At 55.0% G+C, this 17,312-nt stretch overlaps 7 protein-coding genes across 7 annotated transcripts; 3 read left to right on the top strand and 4 right to left on the bottom strand.

Moving 5' to 3' along the window:
- Positions 1 to 106: 106 nt before the first annotated feature.
- Positions 107 to 1,286, bottom strand: GLRG_04123 (Pex19 protein family; the record flags this gene model as incomplete). Its single annotated transcript, XM_008094808.1, has 4 exons — positions 107 to 202; positions 253 to 822; positions 879 to 1,087; positions 1,145 to 1,286. 4 exons carry the CDS (start codon positions 1,284 to 1,286, stop codon positions 107 to 109), a joined length of 1,017 nt encoding a protein of 338 aa, XP_008092999.1.
- Positions 1,287 to 2,242: 956 nt separating this feature from the next.
- GLRG_04122 (ubiquitin-conjugating enzyme) lies at positions 2,243 to 2,906 on the top strand (the record flags this gene model as incomplete). Its single annotated transcript, XM_008094807.1, has 4 exons — positions 2,243 to 2,277; positions 2,332 to 2,495; positions 2,575 to 2,598; positions 2,653 to 2,906. 4 exons carry the CDS (start codon positions 2,243 to 2,245, stop codon positions 2,904 to 2,906), a joined length of 477 nt encoding a protein of 158 aa, XP_008092998.1.
- A 1,174-nt stretch (positions 2,907 to 4,080) lies between these two features.
- GLRG_04121 (asparagine synthase) lies at positions 4,081 to 6,458 on the top strand (the record flags this gene model as incomplete). Its single annotated transcript, XM_008094806.1, has 10 exons — positions 4,081 to 4,106; positions 4,239 to 4,289; positions 4,344 to 4,369; positions 4,444 to 4,470; positions 4,527 to 4,562; positions 4,615 to 4,763; positions 4,844 to 5,839; positions 5,896 to 6,179; positions 6,240 to 6,344; positions 6,416 to 6,458. 10 exons carry the CDS (start codon positions 4,081 to 4,083, stop codon positions 6,456 to 6,458), a joined length of 1,743 nt encoding a protein of 580 aa, XP_008092997.1.
- Positions 6,459 to 7,587: 1,129 nt separating this feature from the next.
- Positions 7,588 to 8,896, top strand: GLRG_04120 (eukaryotic porin; the record flags this gene model as incomplete). The annotated part of the gene is made up of 5 exons (XM_008094805.1): positions 7,588 to 7,632; positions 7,767 to 7,889; positions 7,989 to 8,019; positions 8,164 to 8,681; positions 8,747 to 8,896. 5 exons carry the CDS (start codon positions 7,588 to 7,590, stop codon positions 8,894 to 8,896), a joined length of 867 nt encoding a protein of 288 aa, XP_008092996.1.
- A 266-nt stretch (positions 8,897 to 9,162) lies between these two features.
- GLRG_04119 (DnaJ domain-containing protein) lies at positions 9,163 to 10,217 on the bottom strand (the record flags this gene model as incomplete). Its single annotated transcript, XM_008094804.1, has 2 exons — positions 9,163 to 9,811; positions 10,009 to 10,217. The coding sequence occupies 2 exons, from the start codon at positions 10,215 to 10,217 to the stop codon at positions 9,163 to 9,165; spliced, it is 858 nt and encodes a 285-aa protein (XP_008092995.1).
- A 1,699-nt stretch (positions 10,218 to 11,916) lies between these two features.
- Positions 11,917 to 13,560, bottom strand: GLRG_04118 (recombination protein rad52; the record flags this gene model as incomplete). The annotated part of the gene is made up of 3 exons (XM_008094803.1): positions 11,917 to 12,788; positions 12,840 to 13,498; positions 13,553 to 13,560. The coding sequence occupies 3 exons, from the start codon at positions 13,558 to 13,560 to the stop codon at positions 11,917 to 11,919; spliced, it is 1,539 nt and encodes a 512-aa protein (XP_008092994.1).
- A 1,956-nt stretch (positions 13,561 to 15,516) lies between these two features.
- Positions 15,517 to 16,558, bottom strand: GLRG_04117 (uncharacterized protein; the record flags this gene model as incomplete). Its single annotated transcript, XM_008094802.1, has 2 exons — positions 15,517 to 16,364; positions 16,480 to 16,558. The coding sequence occupies 2 exons, from the start codon at positions 16,556 to 16,558 to the stop codon at positions 15,517 to 15,519; spliced, it is 927 nt and encodes a 308-aa protein (XP_008092993.1).
- Positions 16,559 to 17,312: the final 754 nt, after the last annotated feature.

Below are 17,312 nucleotides of genomic sequence, written 5' to 3'. Positions count from 1 at the left end.
TGGCCGACGGGATACAATGTGGACAGCAGCTCCGCATGTGCATATCCATGGAAGGGCATGGTCTTTATGGGAATATATGTAACAGACACCCTCCGGGGATGTCCAACTATTGCGGATTACACCCCTCGTCTGGATTGAACGCTTCCTGCGCCGATGGCATGTCGCCAACCAGATCTGACGGAGGTGATCCGGCGGCTTGCATCTATCGCGAGTCAATTTCACGAATAATAACGAGAGAGCTCTCCTGCTTACCTTTTGCATCCTCTCGACAATGTATTCTCGGTCCGCTGCGTTCGAGTCTGCATACGTCTTTTCCTCAAACTTGGCCACGATCTCCTTGACGTAAGCCTGTTGCTCCTCGTACCGCTTGAGGTCTTCCGCGGGTGTCTTATCGCGGTTCTTTTCGAACCACTGGGGGAATTTATCGTTGAGTTCTTTCATAGGCTCGTAAAGGATCTCCTTGTTAGTAAGTTGCTCCATCATTCCCATGAGCATCTTCGAGAATTCCTCCTCGCTGCTGCCGCCGCCTTCCATGCCGCCTTCTCCAAGCTGCTTCATCATCTCAGCAAGGAAGTCCTCGGTCGAAGACTCTGCCGCGGCCGCGGTCGCCTGCTGTCCCGACGCTTGCATGCGCTCCATCGTCTTCTTGATGGTCTCCTGGAAAGAACCGTCGGCGATGGGGTCTGAGGCCGGGGCTTTACTGGAGGACGAAGTTGGCCGTGGGGCTGCTGGTGTTGCGGCCGGCGCCTGCGAGGGCCCAGCTTCTCCCGCAGCGGCGCCCATCTGCTTTAAGACACTGTCAAATTGCGCTTGCATTTCCGGCTGTGATATCGGGTTAGTCGATGAAGGCGAGTGACAATGGTGTGGGAATTATCTACGTTTTTCTCGAGCTCGCCAATCAAGTCGGCCATGCCAGCCTGGAGCTGCTTTGCAAAGTCGTCAGAAGATAACATGTCTTCCAACGTCTTGTCATCGGCCTCCTCTTCGGTAACTGTTGCGGGCTTCCCAGAGCCTGTCGCAAACGACGCAGTTGGTGGTTCGGGCTTCTTGGCATCTACATTCACTGCGGCAAATTCGTCGAGCATATCTGGTAGAGTCAGCATATCCTGCCCCTGTTGGCAATGACACCGGTCAACAAACGCACCATCCAAATCATCCAAATCATCCTCATCTGGATCAGGCACATCATCAACCACATCTGCCGGCCTCTTCTCCTCAACTCCTGGTGTTACGGGCTTCGCCTCGCTCGCCTTATCGGCGCCAGCTGCGCTACTGTCCTTCTCCATTGTCGCGAACGGCCTTTGAATCGGACTCCAGAGACTTGCGTGCTATGTGTTCTCAACGCTCGCAGGTGGGCGGCGTCTGAGTATGGTAGATTAAGCCACCGAAGCAAAGCACGCTGGATGCAGTCGTGACAAAGAAGATAGTCGTGCAGTACGCAGTAGTCGCGATGCGGCGTCGATGACAACTAGAGTCTCGGGGAGCTGCAGGTGATAGACGATCGCTTGCGCAAGGGTTGGGGGTAGGCTATCCAGTCGTACGGGGCTGGGATTAGGTATGGCCTTTGTACATGCTGAAAGATGGCCTGTCAGGTGAAAGCCGAGGAATCGGGCCTGAAGCTCCTTGTTGCATCTGAACAGGTCCATCTAGCCCCACGTCAGATTTCCCAGCACCCCGCGCCCAGCGCACCGACACCGAACGCCCCTAGCCTAGGGCGGGGTCCTATTCCAATTCGTCCATTGGACAAGCGTCGTTCCGTTTCGCGCCCCTGCCGCCCCTCCTACCGCGGGATCTTACCTTTACCACCGCCGCCCAGAGAGACACGCGCCTCCAATTAAAGACGACTACTCTATCCAGAAGGTACGTACCCTTACCCCAAAAATCTTCCACCACCTTCCAACTCAGTGGCGCATACAGCGAGGCAAGTGCAAGGCGACCAACATCGCTATCCGCGGGCGACTTCTCTAGCCGCAGACTTAACCCAAAGTTCGCCGAACAACTCTCGTCACTCCCACAGCCTCGCCTCACAGTCAGTTGAGCATCGACAAGTCCGACTGATTCAAAAAGCTACCGCGGTCTGAATCTCCAAGCTGCCGCACTTGAAAGCCCACGTGAACAGTCGTCCGGATTTTACACATCAGCCGTTGTCCAGACCAGCGACACGCGAGCGAGTCGCCCGAATACAATTTCCGACGCCGACAGACCACTGTTCCTTGCTATTGCCATCACAACTATCGTCACAATGTCGTTGTGCCAGAACAGACTCCAGGAGGAGCGGTATGTTGTTTATGTACATGTCAGCTCACCGTGGATGTGTCTAACTGGATCTAGGAAGCAATGGCGCAAAGATCACCCCTTTGGCTTCTTCGCCAAGCCCCAGCGTATTGCTGCGACAGGAACGCTCGATCTGAAGGTCTGGGAGTGTGGAATTCCGGGCAAGGAGAAGACCATTTGGGAGGGCGGCTTGTTCAAGCTGACAATCACATTTCCCGAGGGTGGGTGTCCTTGCGCATTTGGACCGCGGGTTCTCACGGAACAAACATGTTTGCTGACCTCTTCCCCCTGGACCAACAGAATACCCGACGAAGCCGCCCAAGTGTGAGTTATCATTACCTTGGAGATCAAATCCTCTGGCTGACAAACGTTATACAGGCAAATTCGTTCCTCCCCTGTTCCACCCCAACGTCTACCCCTCCGGCACCGTTTGCCTGTCGATCTTGAACGAGGAAGAGGCGTGGAAGCCCGCGATCACGGTGAAGCAGATTCTGCTCGGTATTCAGAACCTGCTCGATGACCCTAACCCGGAGTCGCCGGCACAGGCGGAGGCATACAGTCTGTTCAAGAAGGACAAGGCAGAATATGAGAAGCGTATCAAGCGTGTGGTGAGGGAGAACCCGGCACCCTAGATGGCGTAGCAGCCTCGGGGCGAATGGATTTATGAGATGAAAATGTCGTGTCAGCAGGCATGGCTTCGGAGTTACAGGAATACCATACGGTCTGCTTCTCTACTTTTGGACTGGTCGATGATGCTGCGGCTGCTGCCATGAGGGGTTGGGGGCGGACGAGGCCAAACTGCCAGACATGGATACAAGATTAGACGCTAAAATGCTGCGAATGAGATATGTGCGCAGAATGTTTGCCTCCATTTAATGGCAGAATGGATGTGAACCTGCGTCGACCATTAGGTGATGACTCTTCTGATGGTGGATCACGCTCGGCGAAACCGTGGCCTGCCGTCGAGGGTGGATATCTCGTCGGAGCAGGTACTGTGCCTCCACCATAGCTTAGGTACTCGGCATGAGACCTGGAACCCTGACACCTGTGACGAGTAAGTTTGTCAGGAGTCAGGATTCAGGACTCTCGATTAGAGCGGGCGCATTACCAAACGGCCAAGACACAGTCTCCCGTCACCCTTCCGACCGCCCCTACTGCTGTCATCAGTATGCTGTCCCGGGGCGAGGAAGTTTTCGCCGCTGTCGCTTTATGGTCTATTTCACAATAGTTGTTATTTCCGTGGCACCATACGATGGGCTGTCGAGGAAATAGCATCACCACACCGACTCGACGCTCCCGTTGGTGGCTGGGCTTGTACATGTTTCTTATCAGTCGGTAAGGTTAGGTAATTGGCAATCTTGTCAACTCTGATTGGCCACATCATCCAATGGGTGAAGGAGCCGAGATCGGCCCAAGGAGACAAGCTGTCACACTCGCACCGAGTACTTCGTACACAATATGCAGTACCCGGCAGTCCTGACCTTATCGACGCACCGGCCACGGCCTTCGGCATCCTGGGCTAGCAAACAACCGAGTGTCAGGGTTTGTCGGAATGCTAGGTGGTAGGGGCCAAGTCAATGTATCAGGTTGACTTCGGGGCCGTTGCAAAATAGAAAATAACGATAAAAAAACTGGGTGAAGCGCAAGAAGAGTCATAACCTCTTTCACTCCCACCCTTTGATCCGCGCTCCCGCCTCCTGCTCCGTATTTATTCCTTCGAGGCACTTCTTTCGCCTTGCCACCTTTGAAGCTGCATTTCATCCCATACACATCCCATATACATAATCGCAGCTCGAGACCGCAATCATGTGTGGCATCTTCGCCTGTCATCGGTAAGCCCAATTCTGCGAGATAGTCCCTTTTTCTGCTGTGGGATGGAGGGGCACTCGAGCTCCCCCTCCAACAAAAAGTTGACCCCGCCATGTGTTTCCATGGACGACGCGACTGACTTTTTGTGCGCCCAGTCATCCTGACGTCCAGAAATTCAAGCCCACGGCCTTAAAGCTTGCAAAGGCGTAAGTTGTATCATTCCTAGCTTTCGAGAGCATTAATTGACTCGGAGTCTCCAGTATCCGTCACCGTGGCCCCGATTGGAGTGAGTTCTGAGTCACCGTGACGCACACGCGACCTCAACAGCGCCGAGCAGCCAACTGACCAACCCGTGTACAGGCGGAAGCTTCATCTGCAACAGGACGAGTAGGTCAAGCTGAATTGTAGCTGCGTGGTGCCCGTAAATTGACCGTCAACCGCAGTTCTTTGCCATGAGCGTCTCAGCATCGTCGGCGTTGGTAAGTCGACCTCTTCCTAACCGGCGATACAAACGGCTAACCTTTGCCATAGAGTCCGGCGCCCAGCCCCTTACCAACGAGGATGAGAGCATCATCCTAGCCGTCAACGGCGAAATCTACAACCACCGCCTGATCCGCAAGGCTCTGAAGCACACCTACCACTTCAAGACCGGCTCCGACTGCGAGGTCGTCATCCCCTTGGTGAGTCAGCAACGCGCGCATGATATTCCTTCTCGCATTGATGGGACCCAAGGAGTTCTAATGGTGCTTGTTCACTGTAGTATATGGAATATGGCCTCGACGCCCCGAAGCATCTCGATGGCATGTTCTCATTTGTTTTGTACGACAAGAAGAATGACCGTACCATCGCCGCCCGCGACCCCATCGGTATCACGACTCTCTACTATGGCTGGTCGTCAAAAGAACCCGAAGCGGTTTACTTTGCTTCTGAGCTGAAGTGCCTGCACAGCGTCTGTGACAAGGTCGAGGCCTTTCCCCCTGGCCACGTTTACGACTCTTCCACCGGCAAGACCACAAGATACTTCGAGCCTTCTTGGTGGGATCCTGCCAGAGTCCCCGAGACACCTCTCGACCTGAAGTTGATCCGCGAGAAGCTGGAGAAGTCTGTGAGAAAGAGACTCATGGCTGAGGTGCCGTACGGTGTCCTCCTCTCCGGCGGCCTGGACTCCAGTTTGGTTGCCGCCATTGCCCAAAGAGAGACTTTGCGTCTGAAGAAGGCGGCCCTCGAGGCCAACGGCGGCGTGCTCCCCATGACGGAGAACCCCGACACTGGGGAGGGCATGGTCGGTATCGATGACGACAACACGCTGTCGACAGTCACATATCTGCCTCAACTCAACTCCTTCTCCATTGGTCTCCCTGGATCACCCGACAACAAGGCAGCCCTTGAGGTCGCTAAGTTCCTCGGCACCAAGCACCACGTCATGACCTTCACGATTGAGGACGGCCTCAACGCTTTGTCCGATGTCATCTACCATCTCGAGACGTACGATGTCACAACCATCCGCGCCTCGACGCCGATGTACCTCCTTTCCCGTAAGATCAAGGCCATGGGCATCAAGATGGTGCTCAGTGGCGAAGGAAGTGACGAGATCTTTGGTGGTTACCTCTACTTCCACGCCGCTCCTGACAAGAAGGCCTTCCACGAGGAGACGGTCCGCCGTGTCAAGAACCTCCACCTTGCTGACTGCCTGCGCGCCAACAAGTCGACATCTGCCTGGGGTCTTGAGGCTCGTGTGCCGTTTTTGGACAAGGAGGTGAGTGCTCTGGAGCCCGGACGAAAGGGTAACCTCGCTGACGATTGCTCCCACAGTTCCTCGAGGCGACCATGAACATCGACCCCCAGGAGAAGATGATCACCAAGGAGAAGATGGAAAAGTATATCCTCCGAAAGGCCTTCGACACCTCAGACGAGCCCGGTGCGGAGCCGTACCTCCCGGACAACATTCTGTGGAGACAGAAGGAGCAGTTCTCGGACGGTGTCGGATACGGATGGATCGACGCACTCAAGGACAACGCTGAGCTTCAGGTGACGGACGAGATGATGAAGAACCCCAAACCGGAGTGGGGCAGTGACATTCCGGACACCAAGGAGGCGTATGCATCGTCTAACCTCACCCGTTTGAAGTGAGTGAATACGCTGACAGAATTTGACAGGTACTGGTACCGTCTTATGTTCGATGAGCACTTCCCGCCGCATTGTGCCTCGACCGTCATGCGCTGGACCCCCACATGGTCCAAGCAAACGGACCCCAGTGGCAGGTGAGTCACAAGACGTCCCGTCCCAATTAAAAACAGAGAGCCAAATCAGTTACTGACCCGTTGCATGATAGAGCCATTGCCATCCACGAGAAAAAGTACGACGATGCTGCATAAAGTGGTAATTTGGGGGGGGGGATACTCGTATCCTAGCATCTTACGTCAATGCGGGCGGGTAAAAGGCGGAGAGGCGTCCGGGGTCGTTGGCTTAAGCAGACCTCAACAAGTTTGAGTCTTGAAAAAAGGGATATGGATGGATAGATGGATGAATAGAGGCTGCAATTGCTATACCGTTGCTGCCGTACCGATCACATTGTCGGTGCTATTGCAGTTGAAAGTAATGGAATTGCGCGAGTGTTCCTGGTGACGCCTTTGCCATTGCCCCCGCTTGCTATGCCATGTTCAGGGGTTACTCTCTAGGTTTAGGCAAGAAAGCTACAGTCCTGGCCTAGGTAGGTACGGATAGAGTCTTCCCCAACTTCACCTTCCCATCCCAGAGCCCGCTTTGTATGCAACGATGATTAAGTGTGATTGTCCAGAAGTGACAGGGTAGAGTCAATGATTGGCTGCAGGGCACATCCACAGTGACTCAAGTTATTCCACATTGTATGAGAGAAGTGAAACCGTTGAAGAAAAGGCCAGAGGAAAATGCAAACGGAAGGAATGAGAATGGGGAAAGCTGAGAGCCATCTTGATAGGTATCTTCATGAATTGACATATTTTCGCTCTTGTTACCAGAGGTAGTTAGTGAAGGCAAGGCAGTAGGCACAAGTACAGCCTTACCATCTCCTACACTAGTACCACCTATGACCACCCGTCCACCTTTGAATCACACAAAGCCAAGCAAGCAAGTTATAAAACTAAACGCATCGAACAACCGGTCAGCAATACTCAGTATCCACTTCTTCAGTGCATCACCTTATTTGGGAATCCGTGTCCAAACTTCACCCACAGCCTGCCATAATCCCAACAAACCAATAACAGATCCCCCACGTGCATCCGAAAGCGTCCTAGTGCAGCCCCGTCACCACACAGTCACACAGCTCCTCCGGACCGACTTGTGCCGGGAATCCCCGTCAACCAATTGATGCAACCAAAACATTTTCTCGAACAGCTCGCGCCCCAGCAGACTATTTCCTGAAAGGACACTTGCAACCCGCCTTTTCACTTGTCGCATCTCGTTGACCGCTTCCCATTCTCACCTCAATTCTCTCTCCCAAAACGTCCTTTGCCAAAATCAGCAAACATGTCTGTTCCTAACTTCGGAGACATCGCCAAGTCGGCCAACGACGTATGCGCTTTCCCTCTCTCTTTATCTTGTTCGGGTATTCGCGGATCAGGGAGAAATAGAGAGCTCTTGGCTCTTTCCCTGACCGAGGTCATCCACGACGAGAAACCACTCAGCTGACGATTGATTCTCGATAGCTTCTCAACAAGGACTTCTACCACCTCTCTGCCACCACCTTCGAGCTCAAGAGCAACACCCCCAACAACGTTGCCTTCAAGGTCACCGGCAAGAGCTCCCACGAGAAGAGCACTGCTGGAGCTGTAAGTCACACCATTTCCACACACCAAAGGCGCATCGAGTGCTGTTGACGTCGTGTAAACAACCATGAGCCTGAGCTGACCTGTTTTTTCCCCATCCAGATCGAGGGCAAATACTCCGACAAGTCTACCGGTACAGCAACCACCGTCCATCGTTTAGAGCGTTTACATTTCAGCCTCGGCCAAATAAACGGATTGTTCTACGGCATTCCGGTCCATTTTGCCGCAGGCTGGACGCCCGGTCGTGCATTTTTGCTAACATTCTACCGTCGCGCAGGCCTGACCCTTACCCAGACATGGAACACCGCTGCTGCCCTTGACACCAAGGTCGAGCTCGCCGACAGCCTCGCCAAGGGCCTGAAGGCTGAGGGTGTCTTCTCCTTCCTGCCCTCCGCCGGCGAGAAGGCCGTCTCCAAGAAGGGTGCCAAGTTCAACCTTACCTTCAAGCAGAGCAACTTCCACAGCCGCGCTTTCTTCGACCTTCTGAAGGGCCCCACCGCCAACATCGATGCCGTTGTTGGCCACGAGGGCTTCCTCGCCGGTGCTTCTGCTGGCTACGATGTCCAGAAGGCCTCCATCACCGGCTACGCCGCCGCCGTCGGCTACCAGGCCCCCACCTACAGCGCTGCCATCACCGCCAGCGACAACCTCAGCCTCTTCGCTGCTTCTTACTACCACAAGGTCAACAGCCAGGTTGAGGCTGGTGCCAAGGCCACCTGGAACTCCAAGGCCGGTAACAACGTCGGCCTCGAGGTCGCCAGCAAGTACCGCATTGACCCCGTTTCCTTCGCCAAGGTGCGTCGCTTTCCCTTTGTGAACTGGTTTGACGAACGTTTACTGACCAACATGCTCGCGTACAGTTCAAGGTCAACAACAACGGTGTTGCCGCCCTTGGCTACAATGTCCTCCTCCGTGAGGGTGTTACCCTGGGTCTTGGTGCCTCCTTTGATACCCAGAAGCTCGACCAGGCTACTCACAAGCTTGGCGCCAGCTTCACCTTCGAGGGCTAAGAGTTTTTCACCACCTGTATACTTGATGAGGACAATTTGATCAGCTTTCTCCAGCCGGGTAGAGGACCCAATGCTCTTCACATTTCATTTGGAGGCTCCTGTCTAGTGTATATTAGTTCGGGGAGTAATTGAGTTTGATCGGCCGGCACTCAGTATGCTCTTGTTCGATGTGCTGTTCAGCGGGATGTTGAGTTCCTTCGTGAGGTTTCTTTCTATCCTGATAGACGTCTATCGCTTGATACCTTTGTCTCTATGCGCTTCTAATTTTAAACTTTCGCATCTTTCTTCCTGCGACGCAACCCGCCGAAGGCAACGTATGGTATGAAGAAGGTCAAGAACAGAACGCCGCTGACGGCCATGAAAGCGCCCACTGAAGTCTCCTGCGGTCCGATGGGCACCTCCGTGCCGGCGACCCTGTGCGCTCGTCGCGAGTCCTGCTTTGACTGCGACTTGGTGTGCGTCTGCGAATTGAAATGTGGCACTTCGCTGGACTTCGTGTGCCTGTACGGGTCCTGCCCGGGTCCCATGCCGGGCTGCGCGCTCGCCCCTGACGTCCCTGTCCCGTCGCCGGCGCTGCCCTCGTGCGCCTCCCTGCGCTTCGCCGACTGCTCGCCCCACCCGCCGGACCTATAGAAGCTCGGCGGGGGGCCGCGGAAGGTCGTCCTGCGCCGCGAGAGGCCAGAGGCCGGGCGGCCGCCGGCGGGGCCGGTGCTGTGGTAGGAGCCGCGGCGGCCGTGCGAAGAGGAGGAGGAGGAGGAGGAGGAGGAGGACGGTAGGGAGCGGTCGTAGGCGGCGCGTTTTGCGGGGGTGCCGAGGACGGAGTAGGCCTCTGCTATGGCGTGGAACTTTCGTGAGGCATCGGGGTCGTTGCGGTTGTGGTCTGGGTGGTGGGTTTTTGAAAGGGCGTAGAAGGATCTTCAGGAACGGGAGACGTCAGCTTTTTCTCGAAGGGATGGCAGTACGAGGGAGGGATGGCTTCAAGTGGGAGGAGGTTGGGGGAAGTTCTAGGTGAGGTTGCATCAGTGGTGGTGGTGGGTTATTTGCATCGCCAGCAAATAGCTAAGCGATCGGAATGAAGAGGGAGAAAGAGAAAGGGAGACACAAGAACGCACTTCTTTATGTCGGAGGGCGATGCATCGTGAGCGACCTTCAGGGTCTCGTAGTGGTTCGCGGAAGCGACGTCATCACGCAGCGCACGCGAGGTGGTGAACGCTGCGAGGTTGCGAGCTCGGGAGAGCTGCGCTGGGGACGGGACCGGGATCGGGAATGCGCCGGAGCGGAGGGGAGGGGCCGCTGCCCGTTGGAACCGGCGGAGGAGCATGCCTCATGCTTTTTCGTTTGCTAGGAAATTCAATCGAAGGGAAGCGGGAACATTGGATGGAAGTGGGCAGACGGCAGGTTTGGTTGAGGAGGTTCAGGTTTGGAGAGCGATAGGTGTGTTGCTCGGGTGCGTGCGCCTCCCAGACGGAGTAGTGACGAAATCGATGGCTCGGTCGGTGGATCGGAGCTTGTTGGACCCCCCTGGTTATTCCAGAGGCGGGTTATGTAATGAAGAAGGGTTTCGTTTCTGAAGCGGGAAGTGATATGCTGTGGCGGGCGATTGAACATACCACCATTATAAACGAGGATTTTTTTCTCACGGCTCGTGAGGACGACTTTGTATTCCAGTTTGATTTTTCCGTCCAATGGAAGACATGAGTGATGGCCGCAAACCAATAATTGCTGGTTGTTCTTCCGGCATACCCATGCTATCGACGCACTTCCTGCGATGATCTTCAAAGTCTCCCATGATCCACCCATATCAGCTCTTCATTAACGATACATATCCACTTATCCTCTGGAAACGTACCTATAATCCTTTGCTTGAAAGGTCACTCAATCGTATCAATAATTGATCGTCTCTGTGGAGCAATCGCCGGTCAATAGCTCACTGGAGGCAACCACCGTGCCATCGTTGGTCAACCTCGTCCGTGGTTTCATATCTTACATCAAGCGAGTAATCGTGATAGTTCGCGGAGACGAGGCAAGTAATGTCGGACAATCCCCAAATTGCCACACGACATTACGTTTGAGGCAATGTCGAGAACTGAAAGATGGTCCACAAAAAAGAGGACAAATGATATACGGCCAATGTGTGAGATATACTCATTGCAAGCTATCCCGGTACGATACTTCGCGGTGTCATAATACTTTTACTCGAGTAGTCGTACGTAGGTTGTGACGCTGGCCGAGGCACCGAGCCCAAGGCTACATAAAACGTATGTTTTCTCATAGCGAGATATTTGCCCTGGACCAGACCTGGAAACTTTCAACAGGCAAAGGGGTGTATTTCCACATCAGTAATCGGCATTTCTTACAGCCCCTATCCCAGAAAGGTAGTCTCTAGTTCTCCATTGTGCTGCGGATACTCTCGATAAGCCCGCGCGAACCCAAAGTCGAGGCAACACGCTGATTCCGATGATATCGAATACAATGCCGACTTTTCGACATCCTTGAGATCCAGAGCAGAGGCCCGCAGGCAAGATCTCGAATCGGTTTCCCCGTCATGGGAGAAGGCCTGTCAGCCCCAAACACATGCGTGACTCTGGGGGATCAAGCGAGCAGCCGAACCATTGCCCCGCCCCTCCACGAGATGTCCACCACCCAATAGCCCCAATCGCTGTGCTCTGACACAAAGGCTTGAAGAGAAATAATGTCACGTCGAGGCTTTCCCATTAGAAGCCATGGAAACTACGCAAGAGGCCCAGACATGCCACCTAGTAGTCGCGGCAGAAACCACAAAGAGTTCTACACGTGTGCAACGAGGCAGGACAAAATACAGCGCCGTGGTCTCTTCCAACGAAGAGAAAGAAATTCATTCGTTACATTCCATAATCTGTCTCAGACACCATAGGCTAGACGTGCCTATACCGACCCTGCCCGAACTCCGACTCCTTTACCCATACCCGATCGAACCAGACTCCAAAGCTCCTGGCCAAATCACAGTCTCCCAGCTATACTCGTCATGCCAGAGATGTAAATCATGACATCTTTTGCCTTTTGGGATCAAACCCTTGTACACCAGGAGCATTGCCCGCCGCTCCATTGGTTGACACGTCAGCCAATGCTGGCCTTCCGGCACTGTCTTGTTGTAGCGGGCGCTTCATGGTCGGTGGCCGGTAGGAGCCCCGGTTGGCCAAGGGACTACCTGCGCCCCCTGGAGCTCCGATCCGTCGACTCTGGCTAAGCTGCAGGTGCTGCACACCGGCAGCACCCCCGGAGCCGGGCCCTGCATTGCTCATTTTGACTGGTGTGAAGCCCGATGTCGAAGGCTGCTGCGATGAAGTAGGCGGGACGTGCTGACCAGACCTGGAGAGGGGCTTCGAAACGGAGTGGTCTATGCCGGGGGTCTTTCGTATGGATGGGCTCTCTGCCTTTGGATTGAAGGCTTGTTGCCCGGCTGGCAGCAGAAGAGGCGAGTCAGTGTTGTTCGCCTGCAAAGCAGATTCCGGGATTTGCTGTACAGCACGTGCGGAGAAAAAGCCAATGGGCTCGGCGGCGTTGCCGGCCTGCCCTGGCGTGGTCATATTTCCGTTGGCTGGAGGGGCCGACGGAGCGGACGGAGCGGACGGGTTCGTGGGTGCGCGGGGCTGGTTTGGTGCTTGGGGCCGGTTGCCATAGGCTATTGGAGGGACCTGGCGCGATTGTGCCTGGTTTGGTGTCTGAGGTGCTCGTAGGTTCCCTGTCGATGTGCTCCTGCCCATCTGTCGGGACGGGGCTTGCATACGCTGGGGGACGGGCGCTGGCGCAACGCCCGCGGGTCTATCGTTCGAAGCACCATTTGCTGCGGTGGGAAGCACCACTTCATCCGGGTGATCGCTTTCGACAACGGCAAAGTCCGCCTCGTCAAAATCTGGGCATGTCAGTCACGGGACTCGTTCATTAACGAACCAAAACAGCCTACCTTCAAGCAGGTCCTCGATCGATTCCGCCGTCTCCAACTTGACCAGTGGTGGTGGCGGCGGCGCCGCCTTTTCCTCCTCCTTCTTGATGGCAAAATCGGAATGCCTATGCAGCTCGGTCTCGTTAAACTTGGTCGGAGCGACCTTCATCTTGGTCACCTTGGAGAGGTAGTCTTTGTCGTAGATGCAGTTACCGAGCACGTTGCCAAAGTTCCTGAGCGCCCTCTTCAGCGCATCCGTGGTACCCTCCTTCTTGGCCTTCTCGAAGGCGGCCGCCTTGCCCTTGCAGTTCTCAATGTGGCCGTACCCAATGTCCTCGTGAAATGTGCCGTCGCGAAGCGTTACGCGGACGATGACGGACAGGCCCAGGCTGATCTTCATGGTCTGCGGGTGTTCGTCGACGAAGTCGACCTGAATGTTCTGAATGGAAGAGGACCATCCATTGAAGCCAAACACCTCGTTCGCGAGGGCGATGCACTTCTCTGCGGCGATGTAGTGGACCTTCTGACCTGAAGGGCCGGCGCGTGCGGATATGTACTCAGGGCCGAGTTGCTTCTCTAGACGACTTTGCAGGGTAGCAATTTCCTGGGCCGTGTATTCGCTCATTCGTCTCTGGGGCTCCTCGAAAGGGTTCGCCACGGTGCCGTGTTGATCGCCCGGGCTAGAAACAACATTGTCAGTGGGCGCGACGCGTGTGTAGACGACAGCAACCTACGCGGGCATCTTGCTAAATTCGACGTCCGTGGTTTTTAATACGCCGCAATATTTAATGCTTGGAAGAAGCTTCAGAGACAGAGCAAATGCCTCAAAGGTGGAGTTATTGCTGTCGAGAGTCGACTTGGTGCGCGCCGTCTGCCTAAATGAGGAGCAAGCTCGAGTGGCGCGTTCACGCAAGCGTTCGCCTTTCACGCGTCGAGGCGGGAGGCAACAATGACGGGTGGTCATGTGACCCGATCAAAGAGGATGATGTGAGTACCCCCCTAAACCTTAGTTGAGCCGCCTACCGCCTGAGCCGTACCTGGAGCCATGGGGTTTCAGCAGGTACCGTGGTACTCCTCAGCACACAACGTACCTGAGGAGGACTAGAATCGAACGCCAGAGCCCACCGCGGCTGTCGTCCGAACGGGGAACGGTTGGAGTACTTCCACAAACCTACCCCGCCAAATGAAGCTTTTGCCGGAGGCGCCCTACCCTCCGCGCGGAGAGAGTGCGCATCTCTTGTGATCGGTAGGATCCAATCCCAGCACCGCAAGCGGGAGAGGTGCATTTCCTCGAGTTTGTTTCAGTCCTCTACCATCATTGATATATATCACATTTGCATCCGGCTCAAAACACAACCGAGCAACCCAGACCGTAGCAAATGCATCAACACAGAACTGAACAGGGATCTGGCCACGAACCATAGGGTAGTGAGAGAGTGTACTGGTGTGCCACGACCCGAGCGCACGAACTGGGAAAGGGGATTGCCCAACTGCTTGCTGGCTTGGGCTCATGTTCGGCCGAGTAACAGATACAAGGGACGATGATCATGAGGTGCCGCGTCTGACCCGGCTTCGGTTACGGGTTGGCGATCAATCAGACACACACAGAGGGAGGGGGTGCATCAGGTCACTAATGCAAACCCACCTGATTGCGCTCTCTCTGGACAATAAGGTGTTGCAGCAAACAAACAATGAGTTGCACGCAAACACGCATATCGTGTAAGATTACGGATATCCATAGTTACCAGTAATTGCCTGCAGGCGCCTTACCAAGATACTCACCCCCATCAACGGCCTGTATGCGTGGCACCGAGTCAGTGGGCAGTTGAAACAGATCTGCCGTCTTGGACACACAAATGGCCGGCCCAGGACGATGGGCAGGGAGGGACACGTACGCATTCTCCTTGTATGTATTTCACGTGATGAATGCCTCTAAAGCCCATGCTTCCTAACCCCAATATGAGGGAGCCAGCCAGCCAGCCGGCTGCTGTGAAACCATTCTCTGCCATGCCACAACCCTCACACTTCTTACACTTCTCACACCATGCTACGATTCCATTACTCGATGCGATGTCCAAATGCACTCTCATTCCGTCGCGACCGGGTCCTGGACCACTGCTACTACTAGTACTTACTACTATTGCTACCAAGGGCCCATAATTATGTGCGTATTGCTTAGACGTAAACTCTCCCAAGTGGGCGGGACCATGGATTGCTTGCTGTTCCCCAGATGCTTTCCTTGAATCCTACAAAAAAAAGCAGACTACCTAACATGCGAAACTGTGCGTGACTCGATTTCATCGTCAACCATGGTGGTGAAGAGAGGCAGTGATGAAAGCCGTTCCTCTTCACCCCGGGAACGACTCGCTGCAAGCGAGAGGAAAGGGATATCATCGATCAGAAAGTTGACAAAAAACGCCGCCCAGCCCGTACCGGTCCTGACATAAAATCTGTCCGCAGGACCCAGAAGTCTATGCCCTTTGCTGCCCCATGCTGAATGAAGTAATGGAGGAAAATAAATGAAAAGGAAGCCGTCGTTATAGTCGTCGTGATATGTCCAGGTGGGTGATGCCATCGACCGTGGCCGATATCTCATGATGGATGCCAGTTTCTTTCGTAGTCTTTTCCTTTGTCTTGTTTTTTTTCCCTTGGCCTCATGGTTATGGACATGCGCATTGGTTTCTCACTTCCGTGCCCTCTACCAAGGCCCAACACGCACGGGCGCACCGTAGGTGCCAGACATGAGCTGGTTGAGAATTGAGTTCTGATCCGAGGATGGGTTTCCGGGCTGCTGTCCGTTTGAGGAGCCGCCGTGTGCCATCCAGCTGACGCTCGTGGCCATCGCGTTCATCGCCGTGCCCATGCGCCCGCCCGAGATCTCGTGGTGTTTCGCCAGGGTCTGGTCCCACCCTCCCGTGTGGAGGCTCAGGCCGCCCCCGCGCTTGGCCGCCTCGTTGATGACCAGGGCCCAGGCCTTGGAGATCTCATCGTATGCGTTCTCCTTGTGGTGCCGGTACTGCTGGGGCTCCCAGTCGGGGAGAGCGTGGATGATCTTGGTGGCGCCATCCATATATTGCAGCGAGACGGTCGTCTGGGTCTCGTTTGGCGGCAGGTACTGAGGGGTGAAGTCGAGGAGAGCATCAATGAGGGCGGTCATGGGCGCCTTGACGCGGTAGTAGGTGTAGTCGGGGCTGGTCTCGCCGTAAGGGATGGCGGCCTTCATCTTGTCCTGATACTCCTGCAAAACGCCGTGTGCAGCGGCGACGGTCGGGCGAGGAGCGCTGTTGACCACTTCCTGGCCGATGTCCGGATGTCGCTCACAGATTCGCTCGAGGACGGTTCGCAGGGCGGTCGGGTCAAGAGTTTCCAGCAGTCGGGGGAGGGTGAGCGGCCGGCCGACTAGCTCGTTAGAGCGGACCTTTTTCGAGGGTCGCTGGAGTTGTCGTGATGAGGCGGCTGGGGAGCTTCGGGGAGACATAGACATTTCGTCGCCGTCTTCGTCGGCCTTGCGCTTGCGGCTGGTGGACATGTTGTGAAATGGGCTCACTGTTTGAGAGTTAGCGTCGGGTTGTTGGGTTTTCGGGCATGCAGGAAATTTGCCTGCGCAGGGAGAGGGGCGAAAAAAATAATTATGCAAATGAGAGCGGCAGGAGTTACTCACAAGAACGAGAGGGAGAGATACGGTTGGTTTCGTGAGGGTGCTGGAAGAGAGGTGGTTGTGGCGATAGCAGCACATTCATATTTGGGCTGATTCCGAACGGAGATCGGGAATCGGAGCCGAGCGGGAGGTTTCCAGCGTTTTGACTCTGGATGACGACGACGCTTGCGACCGACGACGACGACGACGACTACGACGACAACAATCCAGATGCGACCAGACGACGGGATCCTTTGAATGATTTCAAGTTTCGGATGGGGGTTTCTGGAAGGAGCAGGAGTTCGGGCGGCGGTGTTTGTTGGATTGATGTGTAGGTGAGAGTGTGGATGTGAGGGGAAAAGAGAAGTAGGATTTGGGCAAAGGGGAAGAAGGGACGATGAAGGCGACTGACTGCTGGGCTGGGGCGAGGGAGCGGGAATGTGAAGGGGGGAAGAGAAGGAAAAAGAGGAGCTTTTCCCTCTTTGGCGCCTCTCTTCAGGCCTTGGACCTGCTGGACCTTGCACCCTTTCTCACCTCGCTCTGGGGTCTGAGGCACCGGGTCTGGTGCTGCAACTGGATCACTGGACCACTGTGACCCAGCTAAGCAACGTGCGTTGGCCGGATTTCTAGTTAACATAGTATCCACCTATCCACTCTCCATGTACACAGAGCAGCCTGCCCCCCTTGTAAGTACTGTAAGTAGTGTTTGGATGGCGAATACGGACCACTACCAAGATACCTACCTAGGCATACCTAGTGTGGGAGACGTGGATTGAGGCGGCTTTGGTGGTGTTCGGGAGAGCCACAAGACTCCTGAGCGGCCGCTGTCATTGGACCAAGCTAGACGGGGAAGAACT

Source organism: Colletotrichum graminicola (assembly GCF_000149035.1).
Source record: "Colletotrichum graminicola M1.001 genomic scaffold supercont1.13, whole genome shotgun sequence".
Lineage (NCBI taxonomy): Eukaryota > Fungi > Ascomycota > Sordariomycetes > Glomerellales > Glomerellaceae > Colletotrichum > Colletotrichum graminicola.
This window is presented reverse-complemented; position numbering and strand designations above follow the sequence as displayed.